At 51.4% G+C, this 27,861-nt stretch overlaps 2 protein-coding genes across 2 annotated transcripts; one reads left to right on the top strand and one right to left on the bottom strand.

The window, feature by feature from the left end:
- Window positions 1–15,734: 15,734 nt before the first annotated feature.
- On the top strand, window positions 15,735–16,689 carry LOC147967734 (RING-H2 finger protein ATL39-like). Its single transcript, XM_087525364.1, has 2 exons — window positions 15,735–15,928; window positions 16,070–16,689. Exons 1-2 carry the CDS (start codon window positions 15,872–15,874, stop codon window positions 16,613–16,615), a joined length of 603 nt encoding a protein of 200 aa, XP_087381490.1. The 5' UTR covers window positions 15,735–15,871; the 3' UTR covers window positions 16,616–16,689.
- Window positions 16,690–16,942: 253 nt separating this feature from the next.
- Window positions 16,943–21,934, bottom strand: LOC125527624 (uncharacterized). The gene is made up of 3 exons (XM_048692136.2): window positions 21,767–21,934; window positions 18,522–18,663; window positions 16,943–18,412 (listed from the first exon to the last, which is right to left on the bottom strand). Exons 1-3 carry the CDS (start codon window positions 21,842–21,844, stop codon window positions 17,325–17,327), a joined length of 1,308 nt encoding a protein of 435 aa, XP_048548093.2. The 5' UTR covers window positions 21,845–21,934; the 3' UTR covers window positions 16,943–17,324.
- Window positions 21,935–27,861: the final 5,927 nt, after the last annotated feature.

Genomic DNA, 27,861 nt, shown 5'->3' with positions numbered 1-27,861 from the left:
CGACGGCACAACAGATCCCGCAGTATGGATTGAGGACTTCCTGCTCCACATCCACATGGCCCGCGGTGATGACTTACACGCCATCAAATACCTCCCACTAAAGCTCAAAGGACCAGCGCGGCATTGGCTTAACAGCTTGCCAGCGGACTCCATTAGCTATTGGGAAGATCTGGAAGCCGCATTCCTCAACAACTTTCAGGGCTCTTATGTGCGACCACCAGACGTCGATGATTTGAGCCACATAATTCAACAGCCAGAAGAGTCGGCCAGGCAGTTCTGGACTCGGTTCCTTACAAAGAAAAATCAAATCGTCGACTGTCCGGATGCGGAGGCCTTAGCGGCTTTCAAGCACAACATCCGAGACGAGTGGCTAGCCCGGCACCTTGGTCAGGAAAAGCCGAAATCTATGGCAGCTCTCACGATGCTCATGACCCGCTTTTGTGCGGGAGAAGACAGCTGGCTGGCCCGCAGTAATAACATATCAAAAAACCATGGTACCTTAGATACCAAGGACGGAAATAGTAGGTCACGTCGCAACAAGCATAAGCGCCGCATTAACAGTGATAATACTGAGGATACGGCAGTCAATGCCGGATTCAAAGGCTCTAAACCCGATCAGCGGAAAAAGGCATTCAAACAAAGTACGCCAGGTCCGTCCAGCTTGGACCGTATACTCGATCGCTCGTGTCAAATACATGGCACCCCAGACAAGCCAACCAATCACACTAACAGGGATTGTTGGGTGTTCAAGCAGGCCGGCATGTTAATTGCTGAAAACAAGGACAAGGGGCCACATAGCGATGACGAGGAGGAACCCCAGCAGCCGCACACCGGAGGACAGAAGAGGTTTCCCCCGCAAGTGCGGACGGTGAACATGATATACGCAACCCACATCCCCAAGAGGGAGCGGAAGCGTGCGCTCAGGGACGTATATGCGTTGGAGCCAGTCGCCCCAAAGTTCAACCCTTGGTCCTCCTGCCCGATCACCTTCGATTGCAGGGACCACCCCACTAGTATCCGTCATGGCGGATTTGCCGCACTGGTCCTAGACCCAATCATCGACGGATTTCACCTCACTTGAGTCCTTATGGATGGCGGCAGCAGCCTGAACCTGCTTTATCAGGACACAGTGCACAAAATGGGTATAGACCCCTCAAGGATCAAACCCACAAAAACGACCTTTAAGGGCGTTATTCCAGGCGTAGAGGTCCATTGCATAGGCTCAATTACACTGGAAGTGGTCTTTGGATCCCCGGATAACTTCCGAAGCGAAGAGTTAATCTTCGATATAGTCCCGTTCCGCAGTGGTTATCATGCGCTGCTCGGGCGAACCGCATTTGCTAGATTCAATGCGGTACCGCATTATGCATACCTCAAGCTCAAGATGCCAGGACCCCGCGGAGTTATTACAGTCAATGGAAACACAGAGCGCTCCCTCCGAACAGAGGAGCACACCGCGGCCCTCGCAGTAGAAGCGCAAAGCAGCCTCTCAAGGCAATCAACCAGTTCGGTGTTTCAAAGCCCGGACACCATCAAGCGCGCTCGAGGCAATCGACAAATAGACCGCCTGGCGCGATCTGAGCTCGCGTAGCAATACGGCAGCCACCCCAATCCCAGCCCAACGGCGATATTCGTGCCGCGCGTACATAATTACGCATTAAAAATACCATGGGCACATGTGGGAAGGGGGGCACAACTGCGGCACGCCCCAAAACGCGGCCTAAACCGCACTAGGGGCTTCCCGTTTGGTTATTTTTTCTTTTCTTAGGACCTTAATCTCTGGAAACACTGTCCGGCAGCACTATTGCCGAACACATGATGCAGCAACCAAGAAGGCAGACAACTACGTTATACAACGGAATTCCCTGGTTGATCTCAGATTTCATATCATCCCTCAGCTCGCCCTTGGAAGGGACTTAGTCCTACTTTTTTCTTATCGCACTATCTGTATCACTCTACTTTAACGCAGCTTTTTAATAAACAATGCATTACATTACGACCATTATTGCATTTTATATATATATATAAGTGTGTCCATTAACGACGCCTTGCAACTGTACACTTTGGTACGGCCAATACACCAGGGGCTCACGTACCCCACAATGCGATGTGAAAAGTTCGAACACTTTCACAAGTGCGGCACCCCGAACTTATAGCATTATATGCATCAGCTCCGAATCATGTCTTTGGTCAAATGTTGGGTTTGCCCGGCTCCTATGTTTTGGTACCTTACGTTCCGCTCTATCGGCTAAGGTAGCGCTAGGAGAACTACTGCGATTGTGCCCCAGTTCTACCAGGCTGAGCACCTCAGTAGAGAAAGCTAAAACTGACTGTCATGATAAGGCGAGAGACTGGTCGCTGTTCGGCGAGGTTTTTCAAGTCCCTAAAGACTTATGTCGCTTAGGGCGAGGGGTCGGCCCTGTCCAGCTTAAAGGCGTGTATCGCGCCCCGAATTCGGCCTTCCGAATACCAGGGGCTTCACCAAAATTTAAAATTATAGAATTCTATGGCTAAGTGAGAGTGATAAAGCAATATTAGTCCGGTTGCCTTGTTCGTTGTGCTGAGCACCTCCCTCGAAGGACCCAAATATGGGAACAAGAGTGCTCAGGTTTATCCCGAACACCCCAGCACTAGCGGCATGGGGGCAGAAGCCGAGGACTAGCCATCTCTCAGATTTGATAAATAGCCAAACAGAAGGTAATATTTTAAATTCAAACAAGCGTTGCATAGCGCATATGAAACAAGTTTTCATAAATACAGGATAAAATGAGCAAGTTTACTCAAATATTACATCTTTCAATCACTCATCCGTGATAAGACGGGCACCCGGCAGAACACCCTCGTAATACATCTTGGGGTGGCGGTGCTCCTTGCCCTCCAGCGGCCCCTCCTTGATCAGCTTCACGGCTTCTAGCTTGACCCACTGCATTTTTACACGGGCAAAAGCCCGGCGTGCACCTTCAATGCAGACGGATCACTTGACAACCTCCAGCCGTGGGCAGGCATCCACAAGCCGCCTCACCAGGCCGAAGAAGCTGTTCGGAAGGGCGTCGCCAGGCCACAGCCGGACTATAAATCCCTTCATGGCCTGATCGGCCGCCTTATGTAGCTCGACCATCTGCTTCAGCTGGTCGCTCATCGGCATCGGATGTTCGGCCTCAGCATACTGAGACCAGAACAGCTTCTCCGTCGAGCTCCCGTCCTCGGCCTGGTAAAATTGTGCGGCATCGGACACACTGCGGGGCAAATCTACGAATGCTCCTGAAGAGCTCCGGATCCAGGCTGTAGTAAAACTTGAGCCCCCGGACGAAGGGATGGAGAGGGAATCCCAGTCCGCGGAGGAAATGGGTGAGGAATACCACCCTCTCATGGGGCCTGGGGGTGGGGATGAGCTGCCCCTCATTTGGGAGCCGGTGCGCGATGTCGTCGGGCAGGTATCCAGCTCTCCTCGGTTTCTTGATGTCTCCCTCCGTGACGGAGGAGACCATCCACTTGCCTCCCGCTCCGGACATGGTTGGAGAAGGTTGAGATGGAAGTGAGGACTTGGGCGCTAGAGGTCGAGTGTGCGGGAGCGGATGAGCAAAGGAGGAAGAAGGCGTGGATAGAAAGGTGAATCCTTATCCCTTTATATGGGCGGACGAAACTAAGCGTCCCCACTTGCCTGGTAAAACTCGCTTATCCCTCAAGCGCCTCAATTGATGGCGCGGTTGGGTTACCCACGCCCGTATTGATGAGAATCCCATAATAAGGGGACACGATCTCTGCTTTGGCAAGACGTGTCAAAAAACTGCCTCGCGTTATGTGCGGGGCTGGTTAAAAGAAATGGTTCGAATAATCACTGGGCCATGACATAACGTCATGTTGCCGAAACAAGCCAGTGAATTAGATCTGCGAAAATATTATTCTCTCTACGGTGGAATGTGGAACTTATTTTGCAGGGTCGGACACTATCCTTGTATTCAAATTCTTCTGTGATGTATTCGGAGAAGGAACCCGCCTTGCAATGCTGAAGACAATATTGCGCGCCGAATTCATCGTCATTGAAGCCTGGTTCAGGGGCTACTGTGGGAGTCCTGGATTAGGGGGTCTCCGGATAGCCGGACTATCTCCATTGGCCGGACTGTTAGACCATGAAGATACAAGATTGAAGACTTCGTCTCGTGTCCGGATGGGACTCTAGTTGGCGTGGAAGGCAAGCTAGGCGATACGTATATGGATATCTCCTCCTTTGTAACCGACCTTGTGTAACCCTAACCCTCTCCGGTGTCTATATAAACCGAAGGGTTTTAGTCCGTAGGACAACAATCACAACATACAATCATACCATAGGCTAGCTTCTAGGGTTTAGCCTCTCTGATCTCGTGGTAGATCTACTCTTGTACTACCCATATCATCAATATTAATCAAGCAGGACGTAGGGTTTTACCTCCATCAAGAGGGCCCGAACCTGGGTAAAACTTCGTGTCCCCTGCCTCCTGTTACCATCCGGCCTAGACGCATAGTTCGGGACCCCCTACCCGAGATCCGCCGGTTTTGACTCCAACAGTACGTGCACGGCACAACATCGTAGGAACAAAAAACGGGAAGATCTTGTTTTGGGTGATTTATCTTTTTTCAATCAACATAGTATGAATAATATGATGTGGGGGCACCCATGAAGCTTATGTGGCTTGGTTGCATGGCTACGGAAGGTTGGAGAAAAATAAATAGATAATGTCTTTAGAGTGCACTCCACTAAATAGATATACTTTGGATCCATTGCAAAGGACCAGCACAATCCAGTTTTGGCACGAGCTCGTACTGCGGGAGCACCACAAGGCCTGCTGCAGGAGTTACATTTCCCTCTCGAGGCCCACGGGACCGAACTTCAGTGGCTTAGTGCCCGGCCTATGAGTCAATGACATGCGGACCTTAAATGCGGCTGGCCCACATGTCATTCTCATGGTGGTGGCGTGGTTCGCGACTCACTCGTTCCAGATGAACCGGCCAGTGGTGGCGTGGCCGTGGCGAGGGTGCCACAGCTGGGCGTTGGGGCGTTACGAGGCATAGATGGCCACACCGGCGGGTACTACCTATAGTACATGTAGTCTAGCTGAGGATTGATGCCCGGGATGAAATGTGTCACAGCCGCTGGATGAAAATTCGATGGTGCGGGAGTACGGATCGGAGCACGGCAGCGGATCAGGCAAACCACGTCCAATCGGGTGTGTTTGTGGTAGAAAGTTGATGGTCGCCGCAGTTCAGCTGGCCCGCATGTCATGCACACAAAGGCAGAGGAGCGGTGGGGCAGAGAGGGATGAGGGGCACGTCGGGGGGATGAGGATCCCCTGACACGAACAATCCTACCATTCTGTCACTGACATGTGGAACCCATAAGCGTGGGTCCCACCTATCAGCGAAGGAAAGGCAGGGCAAGGCAGTGATAGCCACGTCAGAGGATCCATGTCCACGTCGGGGAATGTCGGGCCGTGGGTTGGAGCGGCGTCGTGGGAATCGCATGTGGGTGTGGCAGTGGTAGAAGCAAGAAACGTGATGGTCGACGTGGTTCAACTTCCATGGACAAGCTGTCATGTCTGCTGACACAAAGGCAGAGGGGCGGTGCGGTCGAGAGGGGTGAGGCGCACGTCGGGGGGGGGGGGGCGTTGTGTCGTGGGTTGGAGAGGCGTCGTGGGAATCGCGAGATGAAATGTGATGGTTGCCGTAGTTGAACTTCCATGGACAAGCTGTCATGTCTACGGACACATGCACTGCATACCGATCACTGGAAGGAGTAGCAGAGAAAGCTATATATGCGGATAAATAGTTCCTTATAGTCAAGCGGACCCACACTACTACTCTGTTCCAAATACATGCACACCATCGAAATAGTCCATCTATATCAATATACATCGAGAGGGAATAATTTTTTTACAAGAGAGGAAATAGTTCATCCATCCATAATGCCCTCCTGCTGGTGCAGCCTTTTCTTCTTCTTCTTCTTCTTCTTCTTCTTCTTCTTCTTGTTCTCATTCTCTGTGGGAAACGGCTTCGCAACAAGCTCCTTGGACCTTGCAGCTATCCCGAAACTCACACGGGCATCGAGGGCAGCATATTTTATCCGCTCGTACGTCAAGGGATAATTCTCCCATCTAGATGACCTTAATGCCACCGTCTCGTCACCCTTCTAAAGATTTGTATCGAGCACAAAATTTGCTACGTCGAATAGGGATGGTGTCTGTTTATCACAATCTTCTACAGGAATTTTGATTCTGGTTTGTAGGTCAGCGATGCTTTTCAAATCAAGGTTGTACGGCTCCAGCTTCTATTTGTCCCCTTCGATGGCTGCCCCACAGAAGTATACATCCTCCCGAGACAAGAAATCGTGAAGCTCACGTGGTATGGAGGGCGAGTGTATGATGTGGTACACCAAAACATCATCTTTGTGGCACAGCTGAAGGACGACGGCGCGCTGGATCTTCCCAGGGGCACGCTTCGTGTACTCTGCGTCGAGACCGATGACCCTCGTCTCTACCTTTTCGAGGGAGTTGGATACATTGTTGATCCACTGCCGAACAACCCTTGGGTGGACGGTGACGGTGGCAACTATGCGCATTGAGCCTTCGACGAGGACATGTTGGACGCTGAAAACCTGCATCTCGATCTCTTCCGCCATTTGGAACCGCTGGAACGGAGGGCTATGGTTTGGAGAATTAGGATTAGATGGCTAGTCTAACTGAAGTAGTAGATGATTATTTAAAGAGGTTAAAACAATGTGAACACAGTGGGGTTTGGATGCAAATGAAGACGAAGGGGAGGTGAAGAAGCCGAGGAGAATTGGTTCCCGATGGAGAAGTAAATGGGAGAAGTGGCGTGCAGGCAGTTGATTAGACAGCTAGGTAGACTAAACGAAAAGTCTATGCGGGTAGACTGATGAGTCTTACATGTTCGTGTATGTGCCCATCCATCCTGATAGGTGGGACCTATGCATGCAAACAGATAAAAAAATGTGTCGTAGTTTTTTTTTTGAGCGCGTGACTGGGAGACACAACATTCTCTGTTTAAGGAATACTCCCTCCGTTTAGGTGAGTATAAGTCACCTTATGAAAATCAGGTTTTCCCAAAACCTTTAGGCGTGGAGCATTAACTTCCTGCTCGATCCCCTCCCAGCCTCGTTAGCCAGCGTTCTCTTCCTCTGCTGCCGCGTTCTACCTTTCCATTTTTCCTCTTCTCAAGTGTGGAACGATCTGCATGCCGTCCTTGATGCACCAGAACGACCACTGCATGCATCGCGGTAGGGCGTTGATTGGGCATGCACGAGAATTTGGTTAGTCCTGCCTTCGGTCGCTGCGTGCTGTCGCTCAACAATGGCATGGCGGCGCTTGACGACCAGTTTGCCGGCAAAGTGCTGATGGTAACCATCAATGGCGACCGGCCTCCCGTCTCGCCGGACGACCGTGTCAAAGCTCTTGGCATTGTGCACGACATCCAAATAAGTGACTTGCTCGTCGAAGTCTGTCCGCCACCGACTGATTTCTTCGTCAGGTTCCGGACAACTTTCGACTGCAGTCGTGTGTTCGAATCTTCCCGGCGTTTGTTCTGCGATGGCGCGCTGGTGAGCTTTGATCGGTGGCACCCAGGATGGGGCTCGGTGCCCTCTGAGCTTGATTTTTTAACAAAGCTTACCTTCCACGGCATGCCTCGACATGCTTGGAACAACGAGTCCATGAACGAGCTTATCAACGACCTTGGAGGTGAGCTCGTAAGTATGTTTGTTCCTCCAGACAGCTGGGCTCTAACGGTTATGGCATGGATGAAGAAGCCGTCCACCATACTGAAGGTGATTGGTGTTGAGATACCGATGCAGGAACTGGGGTTGTACTATTCGTCGCCACCAAGGCCGCCGCGGACCACGTTAGGGATGTACCTGTATCGAGTGATGTCGAAGAAGTGGTCAATCCATCAATCGAAGTCCTGCCGCCGCCGCTAGTGCCAGGGTCCGTCGACGACATCCATTACAGGAGTCAACGTCAGACTTTCCCCGTGTTGCTCGAAACGGTGGATGGCACAGGGCCTACTCCATCGCGCGGCGGAGGCCACTGCTTCTTTGGGAGAAGAGGCAGGGATGGCTGCCTGGATGTGCTCTAATTTGAGGTAACAGCTGAATCTTGTCAGATACTCCCTCCATCCCGAAATTCATGTCGCATCGGTCATTTTGCAATTTACTCCTCATCCTTTTCCCGACAAAACCCGAAGTCCCTCTGTGTAGTCGCTTTCTTCCTCCTTACTCTCCGACCGGCCGGCGCCGCCGGCGCCGCTCCCCTCCGCGCAGCTCCAAGCCGCCTGCGCCTTCTCTCCCTTCCCCGCGGTTCCTCTCCCTCCCCAGCACCGGTGCCCTCTCCCTTGCGCGCGTCACCGGCGCTCTCTTCCTCTCGCATGTCCCTCTGCATCGGTGAAAATGTGATTTTCCCCTCTGGCACTCCGATCTGCAGCGGCCGTGCTCAATCTATGTCGGGGACTACCAAGACGGTGCGACGGAGCTGCTTCTGTCGGTCGCCTGCATGGAGCTGCTGCTGCCGGTCGTCAGGTGAGGAGCGTGTCTCCTGCAGCCGTGGCTACCTGGCCACGCAGCAGTGGCGGCGGGATGGTGGCGGCAAGGGGGCTCCTCCGTCCGCTCTAGGACTCAACACAGCCAAGGGGGCGAGCTCCTCCGTCCGCTCTAGGACTCCACACGGCCAAGGGGGAGAGCTCCTCCGTCCACTCTAGGACTCCACCTCCATGGGGGCACGCCTTTGCCTCCGGGAGGTGCTCGAGCTTGTCAAAGGTGCCCCTCCCCTTCCCCCTCTGGATCTGATTTGCTGGTGAATTGCAGGTCCAAGTCACTATCTTTGACCAAGATTTCGGATTTCTGATAATTATACTGAATCTTGAAGTGTACTGTCAACTGAACGTATTGGCAGTGTTCATATTTAGATTGAATGTTTACTACTCCTGCCAATAGCATGCTGAATTTTTAGACAATTTAATCTTGAAGTATAAACTGAATGTTTAGACAGAGTTCTTATTCATGCCTAAGTATAAACTGAATGTTGCTCGTCTTTAGTACTGCTACTGCCTGCGGCTTGAAGTGTCATGGCGGGGGAGCTAAGGGAGGTGGCCAGGTCCTGATGATTCGCTCAGTGCCTCTGACAGTCTGATGTCCTAAGGTTTTGAGGCGATCCTGCTCTCGTTTTGCTCGGTGGTTTCTGTCTGGGGAGCTGCTGATTTGGTAGTCTGCCTCTAGAAATGTTTGGAGTTTTTCTGGTAGTCCATGCGTGTTTCATCATGAATCTTCAGAGCATTTGCTGGTGGTTCAGATTTCTGTCTGGGCTTCAGAGCTCGGTCTGAATTTGTACTAGTTTTGAACTGAAAAAACAGAGAGATCTAGGTGTGAACTATGAACTAGGAGTTGTACTCACACTGCACATAAAGAAGATGTTGTAAACTGTCTTGGTGAATCTGTCCCAATTGCAGAAAATTCAGTCATTCTAACTGCACATAAAGTAAATTTTAGAATGACTAAATTTTAGAATTTGTTCCAATTGCTGAAAATACTCCGTGTTCAAGTTGAAAATGGCTGTGGAGGATTTTAGAAAGTGTCATTTGTAATCAGTGTGCTATCTTTTGAGTTGTTGTTCATGGTGGGAAAAAGAAAACAATGCAGCTTAATCCTGCTATCAAACACTTTGCTCTAACCACTTCTACTCATAACTGTTTGAAACATTATTCACTGTAGTCTCAATTAACTGAATTTTCTAAAGTCATTTTCCTGCTCACAAGTTGACAGAAAACTGTTTGAAACAAATTTTGACACAAGTTGACTGGAAAAATTTTAGAAATCATAGTGCTCATGTGATTTAGATTCAGTAAACATGACAGTAAAATTGCTCTAAGAGTGCTGACTAAATAAAGGGCTTGTTGTATTAAGCAAATCAATTGACTAAATGCATCTTTAACTGAATTTACTAAGTTAATCTTGGTTGTGTGAGTTGAATTCACAAGGTGAGCATGCGCTATGGCTGTGCACTAACAGTGAGAACATTACCAGTTCTAGTGCATCCTAGTGAAAATCTACCCCAGTCCAGTGCATCCTTTCATATAAATCCATGATGCACATAAATTTGGTCACAGTAAGTACTCCAACAGTGATTATAGTCAAAGTGAATTTCAGATGATTGCTTTTTCAATTACCAGTTCCAATTTCCATTCAGTGTAATTCACTTTCAATTTCAGTTTTCAGTGCAATTCACTTTGAATTTCAACTAACTTTCATCTGGACTACTGTAGGACTTTCCTATCAGCCGCCAGCAGCAGTAGCAGCACAGGCGTGGGAAGGCAATAGGAGGCATTAGCAGAGTTCGTGAATCGGGGGGCGTCGGCGTCGACCACCACCAGAAGAGGCGTCACCGACCACCACCAGCATGTGGTTCCCCTTCTTCTTGGTGCTACTCGTCAGCAGCAGCTGGCGGTCGAAGCGGGCCTTCGCGGGGGCGATGCGCGGCAGAATCAGCGGCGGCGACCTGTGTCCTAGGTGGCAACAGTCCTGCTCATTGGTGGGCGGGCGACAGAGATCATGCTCGTGGGTGGCGGAACGGCGCGCCGGCGGCGGGCGGCGGAACCAATTGGCCGAGGCCCCGCTCGTGGGTGGGTGGCGGAGGTCCTCCTGGGCGGGCCCGTCAGCCGCGCGGGGCCTGTTTGTGGGCGTCCTCCTGGGCGGGCTCGTCGGCGGCGCAGGACCTGCTCGGGTGACGGGCGGCTGGCCGTGGGGGGTGGGGCCACGTGGGTGATGGACGGAGGAGGAAGAAGGAGACGGGGACTTATTTTTTAGAGTTTAAAAGCATAAGGGCTTTTTTGGAAAAACACCACTGTACTGCGCTCATGACATGAATTTTGGGACGGAGGGAGTACTAGTTAAATCCGAGCTATGGGTGTGAAGCACTGATATGCCAGTACATTTGATTGTGACATGTTCTAATTTTGTACCTGAACTTTTTTTAGAAAGGGTTGTACGTCAACTTAATGTGCTAGCAGAACTTATTGTGTTGTCTGTCTATTTTCTTTGCATAACATTCAAAATATTTCCCGGTCATTGATAAAGACGATGAACCGTTATGTACGACTTCGTTGGTTTCAACATAGCCCTTCCCGTAGCGATCCACTGCTTCCATCCTGATTGTGCCGCCTGCGTGAAATTTTTGTATGCAAGTTCAGTGTGCTATGATGTTCTATATGATTGTGTCAACTATATAAGTTTTTACTGAGCATCAGCAATGCATATGGCTGAAAGATGTATTTACGAGCATCGACCGATGGGTCTCTCTCTATCTCTCTCTCTCTCTCTCTCACACACACACACACGCGCGCGCACACGCACAAGTGGGACCCGTTGAATTATTTATTTGCTCGTGACAGCATTTAATTAGGTTCCACTGTAATCTAAATTTTTTCTTAAGTTATTAATTAAGCTCAGTGACTTCAAAAAGTGACTTCAAAAATTTGTACAGAAGCCTTGTTTGAGCCTTTCCGGCGTCGCTAAATGTGGGCTGAGTAACCATGTTAGGTTATACTGTACTACACAGGCCATTTTTTCAACATCAGCAATGCAACTGGGCCGACAGTTGTACACAATATCCGGGTCAACTTGTTATTCTCCGCCCCGCTGGGCTGCAAACTTTCCTAGGAGGTATGCATTAGGCTTAACAAGAAAATGGACTTTAAGAAATAATAAATGGGATGTAATTATAATAACTGGACAGTTACTATGCACCAAACACGTAATTAGTTTGAAAAATATATTATTATTGGAATTTGAAAATTTTAATTTCATTGCTTGTTGCGCGCGCAATATTTCGTTGGATTTTAACGTAATACAACTTTATTTTGAAATTATATTTAACCTGACTAGAAATTTCAGATAAAAATATTTTGGATCCCATCAAAATGTGGGAATTTTTTTTTAATTCTGTTTTGAGCGGTTGTTTGAAATTATTAATCGTTGTCCTAGCTAGAAGTTGGGCTGTACTTTTAACAAACTGTAAATGGGCCGTAGTAAATTCCATTAGAACTAAAAAATGGGTTGTACATTCTTACAAATCGCAAATGGGCTATATGTTCTCTGCCAAATCCGAGTTGTGGGCCTACTAAGTTGACGCGCACCAAGGGCTTTGTCAACTTAGTCAATATAAACGATTCTAGCTGCAGTGATCGTACGATGTCCATCCAACGGCCGTAGTGCTTCTTCAATCTCTGGTCTTCTTGCTCCAGCCGCCCAAAGCAGCGCCGGTCGTGTCGCGTGCTCCTGCCTCCCGTGGCCGGCTGTGATGCCGCGGAGGCCTCACCGCCCCGTACTATTCCCACCGCTGGCCAGGCCATCCCTCTACTCACCCACACCCCCTGTTATTCTGCGGCGATGGCAGCCTCACACCACAGCCGAACCAGTGAACCCTCGTACTCCTCTCCGCACGGGCTTCCACTGCTGCGTCTTCCCTGGCTTGCGTCGTCCCCTTCCTAGGCATCGCCGTCGTCCAGACCATTGCCCTGGTGCTCTCGGCGCGGCGTGGTCAACATGGTTAACGACCAACTTCCATCGGAAGAGTACTGTACGTGGAGAGGCTGACAGCTGGGTCCAGGCGGCCGCAAGGAAGTGCCTCCTTATTACGCGCAAAATAATTATTCCTCCACCTGACAGCAGGGAGCCATCGGACGGGCCACCTTATTTCACGAAAAAAAACGTTTCCCCCCTGACTGCTCGGACCCACCGGATGGGCCAGCGTATTTCGCGAAAAAAACGTTCCCCCCGCTGTCAGCTCGGACCCACCGGAAGTGCCTCCTTATTAGTAACAAAAAATGAATACTCTCCCTGCTAGTTGGGACCCATCATGGTGGGAGGCTGACTTGTGGGCCTACTAATTGACTGGGACGGGGGCCTTTGTCAACTTTAGTCAATATGAATGATTCTAGCTCCAGTGACCGTACGATGTCCATCCAACGGCCGTAGTGCTTCTTCAACCTCTAGTCTTCTTACTCCAGCCGCCCAAAGCAGCGCCCGGTCGTGTCGCATGCTCCTGCCTCCCGTGGCCGGCTGTGTTGCCGCGGAGGCCTCACTGCCCCCTACTATTCCCACCGCTGGCCAGGCCCTGCGGCGACGGCAGCCTCACACCGCAGCCGAACTAGTGAACCCTCGTACTCCTCTCCGCGCGGGCTTCCACTGCCGCGTCATCCCCGGCTCCCCGTCGTCCCCTTCCTAGGCCTCGCCGTCGTCCACCGCCCTGGTGCTCTCGGCGCAGCGTGGTCAACGTGGTCAAGGAACGACTTCCATCGGACGTGGACTGTACGTGGAGAGGCTGACAGCTAGGTCCACGCCCGCAGCAAGGAAGTGCCTCCTTATTACGCGGAAAATAATGATTCCTCCACCTGACAGCTGGGACCCACCGGACAGGCCACTGTATTTTGCGAAAACAACATTTCCACCTGACTGCTGGGACCCACCAGCTACATCTTCGCACGCAAGGAAGTGCGTTCGGGCAAAAAAACGATTCGCCCCCCTGACTGCTGGGACCCACCAGCTACATCTTCGCAGGCAAGGAAGTGTCTGACAGTCGGGACCCACCTGGTCGAAGCGTGTTCATCGGGAGGGGTGTGGCGTACCGCAAAACGGGACTCCACGGGATACTGTTCATCTCCACCGTCGACCTCCTCCAGCCTCCGCGGGCTACCGTCAACCTCCTCCAGCCTCCACGGGCTCCTGTTCATCCAGCCTCCACCGCGCGCTACTCCACCGGCTACTGTTCAACCACCCCTCCACGGGCACCCCTCCATCGTCTACTGTTCATCCAGCCCTCCACACCACGGGGTCCTGTTCAACCACCCCTCCACGGGAACCCCTCCACCGTCTACTATTCATCCAGCCCTCCACCACACCACGGGGTCCTGTTCATCCAGAGGCAACACCACCGCTCACTGTTCATCCAAACCACCCCCCCCCCCCCCCCCCCCGCAACGCTCATTGTTCATCCCATCGATCGGCTTCAGTTAGCAGCAGTAGCGAAGGAATCGCTCGATCGGGTTCAATTAACAGCCATCGATCGATCGCTCGGATTCAGTAACACGTAGCCTGCAGTGCAATCGCTCGGGTTCAGTTAGAGCCCAACGCCTCGCTCGGGTTCAGTTAGAGCCAACGCCTCGCACACACGCGCGTACGTGTACGAGATAAACGTGCGTCGCTCGGCCCCCGACCTCCCACCGTAACCGGGAACTCTCCGAAATTTTCCTCCCCCTCACTTCTACCATAGTTTTTTCCGTTATGGACGGCCCAAAGAATGTCATGCAGCTGCATCTCCGGCCCGCCCAGGACGAAAAGCCCATTTTCTGTCATGATTTTTTGTCATAGAAGTAGGAGCCCACCACATCTATGATGATACCGGGTTTTGTCACAATTATCGTCATAGAAGTGTCATATGTATGACAGAAAAAATTCCGTTCGGCCCAAAATGTCACGGATGTGTCTTTTTTTTGTAGTGTCCACGGGTTGTAGCCGGAGGCCCATGGAGGGGCCACCCGAAAACTGCTGCTGCTGCTGACGGGGCTGGCCGGCGCCCTGGGGCTGTTGCTGACCGCCGCGACGGCCCCCGCGGCGCCGTTCGGTGGGAGGGGCAGGCGGCCCATAGGGCAGCGGGAGCAGCCCCGGCTGCTGGGTAGCCGGGTACGGCGGTGGCACCGGGAACGGCGCAGTGTGGCACTGCGGCGGGGGCGCGGCCGGCGGCAAGAGCGGTGTGGATGGCCCTCGCCGTCACCTGCTTCATCCGCCGCTCCTGCAAGCAGAGGTACGCGACGAACTTGGCGAATGACGGGTTGGGGATGAGGCTGAGGTTCGCCGCGGCGTTGCCGAAGTCCTTGTTGAGCCCGGCGGTGAACGTGCTGAGGAGGAGGTCATCATCGATCTTTGCATGAATATCGCGGAGCTCGTTAGCGAGAGTCTTCAGGCGGCGACAATAGTCGTCGACGGAGGTGTTGTCCTGGTGATACTCAAAAAACTCTTGCTGCAAAAAAACTCGATGTTGGAGCTGGTTGTCGGTGAAGAGCCCGTTCAGCTTGATCCACACGGCGCAGGCATCGTCACCATCCGCCACGACCGTCTGGAAGAGGTCCGGCGAGATGGTGAGGAAGAACCAGCAGATGATCATGGTGTCGATGGTGGACCAGTCATGGAACTCGGGATGAGGCTGGAGTCGACGGTGCCGTCCACGTGGTCGATGAGGTGAACTCCCGGAACACGAGGGAAAATACGTCTTCCACGTGTAGTAGGAGTCCGCCTGCGAGAGACAAACCGGCACCCACTCGAACATGTTGAGGTTGCGGATGTCGTTGACGTCGGAAGGGTTGGCGTCGGCGAACAGGTTGGAATTGGTTGACGCGGAGGAGGTGACGGATGACATGGCGAGGCAGGTAGTAGCAAGGCGTGGCAGCGGCGGGCGATGCGGCTTGCAGGATGGCAGCAGCTAGCGAGCGGATCGATCAACGCATGCGGCTGGCGGGGTGCGTGCGGGATTGGGCGAAACGGGCTGGTGGCAGCTAGCGAGCAGATCGGTCAATGCATGCGGCTGGTGGGGTGCGTGCGGGATTTGGGGAAACGGACTGGTGGCAGCGAGCGAGCGGGCGATGCGGCGTTGCGGGCTAGCGATTAGCGAGCGGACGACGGCTGGCATTGGCGAATCGGGCACTGCAGCGGGCATTGGCAGGCCCGGCTGTAGCTGATTGGGCACTGCAGCGGGAGGAGCACGCGCGGGGCTGGCGGGGAGAGGCTAGCAACGGGCGTTGGCGCGCGCGGTTGCAGCGGATCGGGCAGCGCGGCAGATGGATGGGGCTGCCACGTGGTCGAAGAAAGAGGAGGAAGAGAAGCCGAGTTCCTCGAATGGTAAGCAGGCGTTGACCAGAGCAGAGTGGATCACATCGCCACCGCCACCACCACCGCCTGATGATTGCTCGAAAGATAAACACATCCCATCCGATCAGATAGCTTATAATCTTCCATACTGATGCGGAGACTGATTAGCAGCCGTTGACTTTGCTTGGCGCGCGCGCGGCGGGCCTCGGGCTCGGCTCAGCTCATCTCGCTCGCCGGAGTCTGGGCGAGGACGGACGCCGGGGCCGGGGGGCGGGGGCATGTGAAATGGCGGCGCTGGAGATCGCCTTCGCCGCCATCAGCGTCGCGGCCATCATCGCCATTGCCTACTTCCTCCACACGTGCTCGCGGGAGGCCACGCCCGTGCCGATGCCGATGCCGCCCGGCGCGGAGGAGACGGCGGCCGCCGCCGGCGACGTCGAGCTGCAGCAGGCGGGGATGGACGAGGCCGCGATCAGCGCGCTGCCCAAGGTGGTGGTGCACGCGAGCGGCGGGGAAGCGTCCTCGTCGTCCACGAGCTGTGCGGTGTGCCTGGGCGAGTACGACCGGGGGGACGTGCTGCGGGTGCTGCCGGACTGCGCGCACTCGTTCCACCGGCCGTGCGTCGACCAGTGGCTGCGCCTTCGCCCCAGCTGCCCCGTCTGCCGCACGCCGCCGTCCACGCCGGCGCCGGCAGCCGCCTCGCCGAGCCAAACGTGATCTCTTCTTCTTTATTCTGAAACTCTCGAGATGTAAAGCAAAGTGCATGTATAGTTCTGTATACTTCACTCAAATATTTTTCGTGGGTATCCAGAAAATCGGTCGCATTCTAAATCACCATGTTTTGGTGATGAGGGCGAGCCAGCCGGAGAGAGAGAGTCAAAAAACTACATGCACCATCAAATCGGCACATCTCCAAACCATGTACTCCTACTTAACTACATACACACCTTATACAGTCAAAAAAAAATACATACACCATCAAATATTGGCAGCTTGAAAGAATTCAATTCAGACTGCCTGATGAACGAACTGTTCCATGGAGGATACACAGAAACCCTCATCATTATTCATTGGAGATAAACAGCAAACATACAGAGGGTATTTCAGGTCTAACAACACAATACAACACGGGTACATGATAAACAGACACGGACAAACAGACAACGGTATATATGTCCCTAACATTAACAAGTTAGACAAACAGACGGTGGGGTGGGGTGGGGTGGGGTACATGTATGTCGCGCCGGGCACGGTGACGAACGCCGGCGATACAAAATGTAACTAAATGCAGAGCCTACTTTACCGGTTCTCATCATCCAGTACCGTCAGACTGGCTAAATTAACATGCTTACCAGAGGCTGATTGATTACAATGCGAATGTTGAATGATCCTAGGAGACGGCGGCGCGGAGGAGGGGGCAGCTGCTTCAGGTGCACTTCACCGTCGAGGCGCCAGGCGACAGCTGCCCATTGTTGACGGCGGACGGCGACTCATTGGTGGCCGCACCAGGTTGGCTGTCTACTGCGGCAGCATCTGATTTGGTTTCGGATACTGCAGCAGGAGCAGGAGCAATAGCTGGCCCGCTGGGAGCAACAACTGAGTTCTCAGTTGGCTTGCTCGCTGGAGGGGCTACTTCCTCTGTCTTCGCCCCCTCCGAACTCACCAGAGGAGCTTCCTCTATCTTCACCTCCTCCGAACTCACCGGAGGAGGGGCATCAGCCTCAGATGGCTTGACATCTTCCTTCTTGTCTTCCACTGCTGGTGCCGAAGCAGCATCAGCCTCAGCTGGCTTAGCATCATCCTTGTCTTCAACTGCTGGTGCCGGAGGGGCATCAGCCTCATATGGCTTAGCGTCTTCCTTGTCTTCAACCGCTGGTGCCGGAGGGGCATCGGCCTCAGCTGGTGCCGGAGGGGCATCGGCCTCAGCTGGCTTAGCGTCTTCCTTGTCTTCAACCGCTGGTGCCGGAGGGGCATCGGCCTCAGCTGGCTTGGCATGTTCCTTCTTGTCTTCCACTGTTGGTGCTGGAGGGGCATCAGACTCAGTAGGTTTGACATCTTCATTCTTGTCCTTCGCCGCTGGTACCGGAGCGGCATCAGACTCAGCTGGTTTGACATCTTCCTTGTGTTCTGCAGGTGCTGGAGTGGAGTCTTCAGGCTTCCCTGCATCTTCACTAGGAGCAGCTTTCACCTCTTCAGCAACTTTCATCTCCACATCTGCGCTTTTTGCAGCATCATTCGCCTCGGCAGGCTTCATCTCCACATCAGTGCTCTTTGCAGCATCAATCGCCTCAGCAACCGTCATCTCCACATCAGTGCTCTTTGCAGCATCTTCACTAGGGGCCTCCTTGCCCGCTTCAGCTTCTTTGTCTTCTTCAGTTTCGGGATCCTCCTTTTTCTCTTGCTTCCCCTTCCTGCCACTTGAGTTCCTACTGCGCTTTGGTATCTTTTCACCCTCAGGGCTATCAAATACCTTCACTTTCTCGCTAATCCGAGCAGAACGCCTTGGGGTATCACCTGTTTGCAAAGCATTTAGATTCCAATCAGATTTGTGCAACCATGGACTCTCTACAGCCAGAGTTATCTAGAGACATATTGAAAGAAAACAAGGGGGAAAGGCATCTACCAGTTGACCAGTCAAACTCCGATGAAGTGGGGCCTCCAGGGTTTGCCTTCAGATAGCTGTTCAGCTGCCTCTTGTTCTTAATTTCCTCTCCAGTTGGTGAAACAAAAACAATCTCAGATCTTCCCCTGCTCTGGGGAGTAAACTGCAATAGTAGGAAAGAGGAGATGTTAGTTGATGCCACCGAATAGAGATTATTGGCAATGGACACGTTAAGTGTATGAAATACATGCTTAAAAAATACATATTTCTAACACTGGAAGCAAATTCACACCCAACAAAACATGTTGGAAATTAGAAAGCGCAGACAGAACAAACCTGTGTACTGCTTAAAGTTTAGTGATAGATTAACAATGTATGAGTGAAGGCAACCATCCTGTGTTTAGGACTTTAGGCTCCCTAATAATGTCTAATGTTACATGGCTAGATCTATTCATATTCAAGCATTGCCGTTTATTATTGCTATCCCATACGATATTCCCACTAATACACAACAAACCAAGTGAGGTAAAATCTCAACTCTAGCCTAATTTAAATAATGTCAGATGTATTATCAAGCACTGTTCCCACTTATACACAATAAAACAAGCAAGGGGGAGTCTCAACTCTAGGTTCACCCTTCTCTCTCAAGTTTTAATTGATTATTCACCACTGCAATCAATGCCATTATTCACCATAGAAGATTCAAGAGGGTAAAAGTTAACAATCTCAAATCTTCCCCCAAAAAAGAGAAATGCATATACCAGATACTTATATATTACAACCAAAAAATGGCATACAATCCCTAACACTTCTGCTTAAGTGATTAGATGCACAGTAAGAAAAACATATCAGGAATATAATTCAGTTGAACAAACACCACTGGAAAGGAAAAAATACAAAAACTATCCAATTAGGGATTATTTTTGTATATTTCCAGAATTGGTTACATGAACTATGGTTTACCACCTATGCAAGCTAACAATGTAGAGTTACATAAGTTCAACCTACTTCTGGTCTCTGGTCTGTGGATCTAGTTTCAAAGGTGATATTGAACTTCCATGATGTACATTAACAGACTATCTCCAGAAGTTTATGAAAACGAATCATGTCTCACGCATCATAAGGTTTGCTACTTAATCAATCTTGTTTGACATAGCAAAGCAAAGGCGAGACGCATAAAGGAATTATCTTCTGAAGTTGCAAGAATGCTTCAGTTCAATCTAAGAACTATTGGCATCAGCTCGTACAGTCAGCACCACATATTTCATAAATGAGTCTGAAGTGCACACATTCCTAACACAATGTCTATATTTTTAGAGTGCAGTCGCATATTATATACGTATAAAATGCAAAACCTTCTCAAGAAAGTGAAAACAGAAACACCACACATATGCTAAAAAGAAATATATGAATGTTTTTTTTAATTTCAAACAGAAGGCCCTGAATCTAATGTGAAATCATCTTATCCATCTCAAATCAAGAATCTTTAACTTAGGAAGTTACAAATGATTGGAACCAACATCATAATCATAAATTACAATAATAAAAATACTTGCCATCTAGGCTCTTTCAGAGCTAGAAGTCTAGAACAAAAAAATCACCTTTCAACACAAATTTGGCAATATAAGATATATCCAACGACTGCAAGCCATACCACGTGGCCAATCCTTATGCTACAAAGAGATTATGCCTTATCCACGACACGGTCCAATCATATTATGAAAAGGTAGGTACAAGCAAACCTATAATCAAAAAAGTAACTCCTTACCCTATTAGACAAATTAATTATGATAACATAAAGAGTTATGAAGATTCTGAAGTCACAACCAACTTTTTTCATTGAACCACACAAAACCTTAACATATGTCCTTATTATCCGGGCAGAAAATTATACCAATTGTCATATTATCCGGTGGATAAATATACCAATTGTCGTTATTATCTATCATAATAGAAACAAAACATGCTACAGAAACAACCAAATCACCGCCTAAGCTATTTAATAGATCCTGGGTGCTAGCATGATCCAGTAGAAAGGCTAGGGAGTCTAACCGCCATAAACACATCCGCCAATGAGCTAGAAGTTGCTCAGTCCAGAAGCTTGGGGAATCTAACCGCCATAAAGACATCCGCTAATGAACAAAGACATGTACCTGGTTGAGATTTGCTGGTGCAACCATAGAAAATCACAAAGGCCATGAAAAAGCCAATGGACTAAGCACTCAAAACACTTGGTCATTGCATTCCCAGCCAACAGGAGAAACTCCAACTAGCATGGCATACCACAGGAGGCCTGTTGAGCCAACATCATGCTTGCAAAAGCGTGCACTGACTCAGTTCAAGCAATTTGTCCTGACAAAATGCCATGTCTAGATACAGCAAAATAAAAAACACAGTCTAACAAAGTTCACCAAAATCACATCGAATCAACTACCGAGTTAAAATGGGGACACTGAATCCAACTAAATGAAGCAGTACAAAACTGCAAATGCAACACAATTCTTCATGTAAACTCAATCAACTGAATCCAACTAAAACGTACAAACAGATGGACATGGAATTAAAATGGGGACACTTGAAGCCAGGCGGCTACTCTCATCCCACAAAGTGCAGCCCAGTTCCATGCCCAGGCAAAGTCGACCAACTGAATCCAATTCCCCGTTTCCTAGCCAGGCCAGGACACAGGGCCAAACCAAGCCCCTGCCCCTTAACCACATGTTACCAACAGAATCGAGATTTGGGAATCGGCCCCCACCACCAAGCCGTGGGCCATGGCGCAAGCCCAATAGGCCCCAGGGACGCTAAACGCCCAACACCAACGGACCCGAAAGGGGACGGCACTGTTCACCAACCATTTCGGTGAGCTCACAGCAGGCGCATCCACACAGACGCGCAGCTCCAATCTAGCTCCGGAGAGACTCCGGTAAGACCGAGATACCACCACGAGCGCTGGCCAGCCAGCCATAGCACTAGTCCAATCGCGGCAGTGGTGCCTCACCAACCCCGAGGCGCCCAAACCCTAGAATCTGACCCCTAAATCTGCTAGAACCCTAGACCCCGGAACCGACGAATCCAGCTCGAATTCGCGCCCCACCGCCCGCGTCCCCGCGGCCCGGGGCCCCGACACTCGCGAATTCCGACTCTAGACCGCCCAATTCGACGCAATTCGAACTGGAGCGACGGAACAAAGCACAAGCACCCTCGTGTTAGCCGGTGGGTAAAGCAAAGCAGCTCGACGCGGCGACGCCGAGCCGGGCAGTGGGTACCTTCTTGGTCCATCCCTCGGGCGCGGGCATCTCGACGGACACGAGCTCCTCCGCCGCGTGGTCGCCGCCGGTGGCCATGGCTGCCGAGGCCTCGGGGTTCTGCGCACGCACGAGGAACGCGAGGAGGGGGCGACGGGTGGGGAGGGGGGAAACGATGGACGTGTGGGGATTTGGGGATTTTTATATCGTAAAAGTATCGGCCCCCGTGCTCTGCCGTTCGGTAGATAAACCCTGCGCGCCGACGGCCTACCCGCCGGCCTCGTCCCATGCAGTCACTGACGAATGGGACCAGCACTGATGCACCAGGACCGAGCCCGTCTGTCAGTCAGCATGTAGGGTAGTGAGGTAAGCGGTCTGGTACGGGGCCGCTCGTCGGTCAGGACAAAGCGGTTGGGGCGCGGGGAGACGGCCGTCAGGCGCGGGGGGACGGCTGTGCACTGGCGTGGACGTCGTCCATGGACCGCAAACCCTGGCTGCGGCTGGGGATGGCGCTGTGCCCGTGCGGTCCACGGACCGTGTGTACGAAGTGGACGTGGTGCAAACGGCGGGACTGAGGCCTGGAAAAAAAATCGGATTGCACCGCGCGCAGTTGGAGTCCGGGGTCGCGGGAGCGGGGCGGGGTGGCCTGCTGCGCGACGAATATTCGTCGGGGATGGGCGATGACACGTGGGGCCGGCGCGGGGGCTATCTGCGTGTCATAGGGATGCGTGTCCGCGCGAGCTGCTGCCATGTGGCAACATCGGCGTGGATAAGGCCCAGCGGCTGGTAAAATGAAGGCCAGGAACATGTGCAAGCATGCAACCTGGATTCTATTCCTAGTTATACAAAGTCCACCCTGCAAGAGGAACTTAGAGCAACTCCAACAGCTTGCCTAAAAAAAAGTTCCTGTAAAAGTGATTTTACATGATGGCCATAGAATTTAAGCGAAGTCGTCCTACATCAACTTTCCTCAGTTCCCGTAAACTTCTTTTGTAAATATGATTTTCTTTTTCTATTTTCCCATAAATAAGCATGCAAATGGATAATACATGTAATTACTATCAGTATAATAATGCAACCAATATTATTTTCGAAACACATACTAGACACTACTTTCAAAACCACAACTTATGCAATTTGATTCAACGCTCAAAATCAAATTTGAAGAGAACAAAGCCGACAATCAAGTGAAAGTAGACTTAAGAAATGGTTCGAACATGAATATCAAACATGCCACATATGGTTCTCGAAATAATAAAGCATAAATAGTTCAAAGACGGAGATCACTGCTAACTGCCATCGCTATTGCCAACCCCTGAACCGTACCCATCCATGTTGGATGGTCCGACTAGACCCAGCGTAGGGCCTTCTATACTCTCTTGCATCCTTTTGCCCCGACGACCAATACACCGGCTACGTACTAGGCACCCAGCCACCCAGCCCTCTAAGCGAGATAGACGCATGGGATCCATGAACGTTGTAGCAATGGAAATTATTCCACTAGTAGAAAAAGGCTTATTTCTCTCGGTTTCAGAGGACTAAAGGATCGGTATTAAAGGCCCCTCCCCTATAGTCCTGGTTCTATTACGAACCGGGACTAAAGACCCTCCACGTGGCAGCTGTCTTGAGCTTCACCTTTAGTCCCGGTCGGTAAGATCAACTGAGACTAAAGAAAATTTTACAAAAAAATTATTTTTCCTGATTTTTCAAATTTCTGAATTATTTTATAATTTAGTCTCTAGTCACCCCTCATCATTGCTCACTTTAACCTCTAATCTCTAATCACCCCTCATCATTCCAAATCATCTAACTTCCCGGCCGGTCACCCATCCTCTCACTACTCCAACCTGAACACGCTTAATGTTCGGGTCTATTCTGCCTCGTTTCCAAGTCTGCACTTGTTGTTTTCCTCACAATATTAAGATATCAATCCTATTAACCCTCAGGAGTTTAGCTTGAGCATGAAGTCACATGTTTCACTGTTTGAGTTTGAAACTATTATTCTAAAAAACAATAATTATTTAGTAACACTAATATTTCTTGATAAATAGTTTGACCATTGTTTGAGCATAGTTTGACCACAGTTTGACCAGATTTGACCAAAATTTAAAAAAAAATTGAAATAATTATTTAATAACACTAATATTCTTGAATAAATATTTAGTAACACTAATACTTCTTAAATAAGTAGTTTGACCATAATTTGACTACATTTAACCAAAATTCAAAAAAACTGAAATTTGAGCATAGCTTTTTTTCCTTTTAGAATTTGAGGATTCTGAAAATTTGCAAAACGGCCTACGGCAGTCAAAATCGGATGCGGATTTTTGTGCTGAACATTTTGATATATTATACATTTTTTCCGACACTGTATGCAAAAGTTATAGCCGTTTTACTTTTTCATAACATTTTTTTTGCAAAACATGTACAAATTTAAGTTTTTTAATTTTCCTAACTAGTAGATGTAGTATTATAACTACATCTCGAAGGATTTTATTTTTTGAAGTTTTTATCATTTTCTTTTGTTTTTTTTCAAAACTGAAATGGTGATACGCGGGGGAAGGGGGGTAGAGTTTGAGACCCGAACCCCTTTAGTCCCGGTTTGAGACACGAACCGGGACTAAAGGGCATCGCACCCTTCAGTCCCTTTAGTCCCGGTTCGTGTCTCAAACCGGGACTAAAGGGCATCGCACCCTTCAGTCCCTTTAGTCCCGGTTCGTGTCTCAAACCGGGATTAAAGGGCATCGCACCCTTTAGTCCCTGTTCGTGTCTCAAACCGGGACTAAAGGTCTCATTTGAACCGGGACTAATGCCTTTAGCCGCTCGAACCGGGACTAATGCTCACATTAGTTCCGGTTCGTAATGCAACCGGGACTAATGTGTATATTGAGCTATGACCAAAGCCCTGTTTTCTACTAGTGTTCTGAAACCAACTCATAGCAACCACTCAAAAAAATGAAAATGCAACATAAATGCAACTAGACTCAATGACACAAAGATGAGAAAGACACCTACTTACTTCCGGGTTGCCTCCGAACAAATTTCCCTTCTTCGTCGATTACCTCTACTGCAGGCTCTGCCCCCCATTCTTAGATTTCTTCAAAGACATTATGTACACCTTCGGCTTCCATCTCTTAGACTTTACACCGAATGACATGGCGTGTATGGCCATTTTTGCCCACCTCTGCGAGAACTTCGCCGGGGTGGTCCCCAACACGGTGCTCTTCCGCCACTACTTCGTCCCCCGCATCCAGCCAGGAGGGGCCCTGTCTGGCTGCGTCACCTGGATCCTGAGGGCCTTGTGCAAGGAGACATACCCAAATGGGACCCACAAGGAGAAGTGGGACGAATGGCGGCACAGGTGGTGTTGGATCATGGAGAAGGAGCCGCAGCCGTTTTGTATGCCCCGGCAAGCGCAAGTGGTCCATCGCGGCAACTGGGGCGACCTCGACCCTTAAGATGGGAAGCTCACAGTCGCAACCACCAGAATCCATCGCCTCAAGGCCGCCAGGCTCACTCTGGAGATGATCGGGGCCGATTTCCTCCGCCGCCGCATCGCCCCTCTGCAGAACAAAGGGAGGCCGGCTTGGGAGTTCCAGAATGCAGCAGACATCATGTGGCTGCGCCCCGGCCTGAATAACAATCTGACGGTGATGCAGCACGCAGATCTCTACCAAAGGCTGTTCCAACTCAAGGCTGACAAGACCAGCAAGGCCGGCAAGGCCGAGAAGGCCGCCAAGCCGTTCAAGTTGCTGGCGGCCATGGTCCCCCTGTGCAACAACTCCGCCCTGACCTTCATCATCGCCATGATGCCGGTGTTCAACGCTCGCGGCCTTGACCAGACCTGGGTCGAGCCAGACGCGATGCGGGTGCAAGAGTTCTTTGACAACTTGTCGGAGAGGCCCATCTGCGAGGAACCGCAGCTCATCCACGACACCACAGCTCATCCACGACACCACTGACGAAGAGGTGGCGTACATCGCTAGTAGGGCGGAAGAGGCAGCCCTTGCCGAGGAGGCCGGCAGCGTCGGTTTCCGGGAAGAGGAAGCCGGCGTAGAGGAGGATTTTGCCGGGTGGCAGGAGCTTGCCGAGGAGCACAGCGGCGTCGCCGCTAGGGGGCCCCTCTGCCGAGGAGACAGCCGAAGAGGTGGTTGAAAGGGCAGATGAAGAGGAGCCACACGACGAGCCCCCAGTCCCGGGGAAGAAGAAACGCGTCCTTCGGTGGGTTGGCTCCGACGAGCCAGTCTGGCAAGCCTCTTCGAGCGAAGAGGCCCCCGTCAAGGGAGCGGCCGGCAAGGCCGTGCAGCGGCAAGAGGCCCAGCCGCAACCTGTGCGCCAGACGAGGCGCATGGCCGCGAAAGCAAGGGAAGCAGCGGCCGCCGCTTCCGCCTCGGCCAAGCGGCCCGGGTCTCCGTCTCCACCCCCTAGCCCGGACTCCATTCCAGAGGCTAACTTCGACCTCTCCTCCTTTAGCCTGAGCAGAGCGAAGGAACCAGAAGTAGAAGATGAGTAAGTGCCCCACTACTGTCTTCATCTCTTGGGTCTCTGTTTTGATCATCCTATCTGATTTGATCTTGTCTTGGCATCTTGTCTTGGCTTGTCTCCCCAGAGACACGGAAACGCTGGCGTAGAGGATGGCGAAGAGGGCCAAGATCTCGATGGGCGACGAGCCCCCGGCAGGCACTTCTGGTGCGCCGGAGTCCATCACTATCAGCCCGAACCCCAGCCCATGTCGCAGCCCGTGACTCAGCCCCCAACGTGAGCCTGTTATTCACTTTCCGCTGACGAGCATCGGGGTATGTATCTTTACCGCTAACCTTGCCGGGTTTGCAGGAGAGGAGAGGCAACAGGAGAAGTCGTTAAGGGCCACCCCCAACATGCCTCCTCCTTTAACCACACCACCCAGGGAGGGGTCCCCGGCAAGGACTTCCACCAACGAGCCCACGCCGCCAAGGGAGAGATCCCCGGTGAGGGAGTCCTGGATTAGGGGGTGTTCGGGTAGCCGGACTATACCTTCAGCCGGACTCCAGGACTATAAAGATACAAGATTGAAGACTTCGTCCCGTGTCCGGATGGGACTTTCCTTGGCGTGGAAGGCAAGCTTGGCGATGCGATATTCAAGATCTCCTACCATTGTAACCGACCCTGTGTAACCCTAACCCTATCCGGTGTCTATATAAACCGGAGGGTTGTAGTCCGTAGGACAGAATCAACTCCATACACAACAATCATACCATAGGCTAGCTTCTAGGGTTTAGCCTCCTTGATCTCGTGGTAGATCTACTCTTGTACTACCCATATCATCAATATTAATCCAGCAGGAGTAGGGTATTACCTCCATCGAGAGGGCCCGAACCTGGGTAAAACAAAGTGTTCCCTGTCTCCTGTTACCATCCGGCCTAGACGCACAGTTCGGGACCCCCTACCCGAGATCCGCCGGTTTTGACACCGACATTGGTGCTTTCATTGAGAGTTCCTCTATGTCGTCGCCTTTAGGCCCGATGGCTCCTTCGATCTTCAACAACGATGCGGTCCAGGGTGAGACTTTTCTCCCCGGACAGATCTTCGTCTTCGGCGGCTTCGCACTGCGGGCCAATTCCCTTGGCCACCTTGAGCAGATCGAAAGCTACGCCCCTGGCCATCAGGTCAGGTTTGGAAGCCTAAACTACACGGCTGACATCCGCGGGGACTTGATCTTCGACGGATTCGAGCCACAGCCAAGCGTGCCGCACTGTCTCGATGGGCATGATATAGCTCTGCCGCCAAACAGCGCCTTGGAGGCCGCACACACATCGGTTTCGACCATTGATTTGGAACCTACTGCGCCAATCGAGGATCAGCGGTTGGACGCTGCCTCAGGGGCTGCGATCTCAGAGGCGATCGAGTCGAACTCCAGCCCCGCACTCTGCATGGCCCGTAACTCCGAGGAGCCGGATTCCTCTCCGAACTCCGAGCCCCCCGCGCCCCTGCCAATCGAATCCGATTGGGCGCCGGTAATGGAGTTCACCGCCGCGGACATCTTTCAGCATTCGCCTTTTGGCGACATCCTGAATTCTCTTAAGTCTCTCTCTTTATCAGGAGAGCCCTGGCCGAACTACGGTTAGCAAGGGTGGGAT

This window comes from Triticum urartu, chromosome 5A (genome assembly GCF_056163025.1).
Source record: "Triticum urartu cultivar PI428250 chromosome 5A, HENAU_Tu73, whole genome shotgun sequence".
Classification (NCBI taxonomy): Eukaryota; Viridiplantae; Streptophyta; class Magnoliopsida; order Poales; family Poaceae; genus Triticum; species Triticum urartu.
Note: the sequence above shows the minus strand (reverse complement) of the source record. Positions and strands in the feature narration are given on the sequence as shown.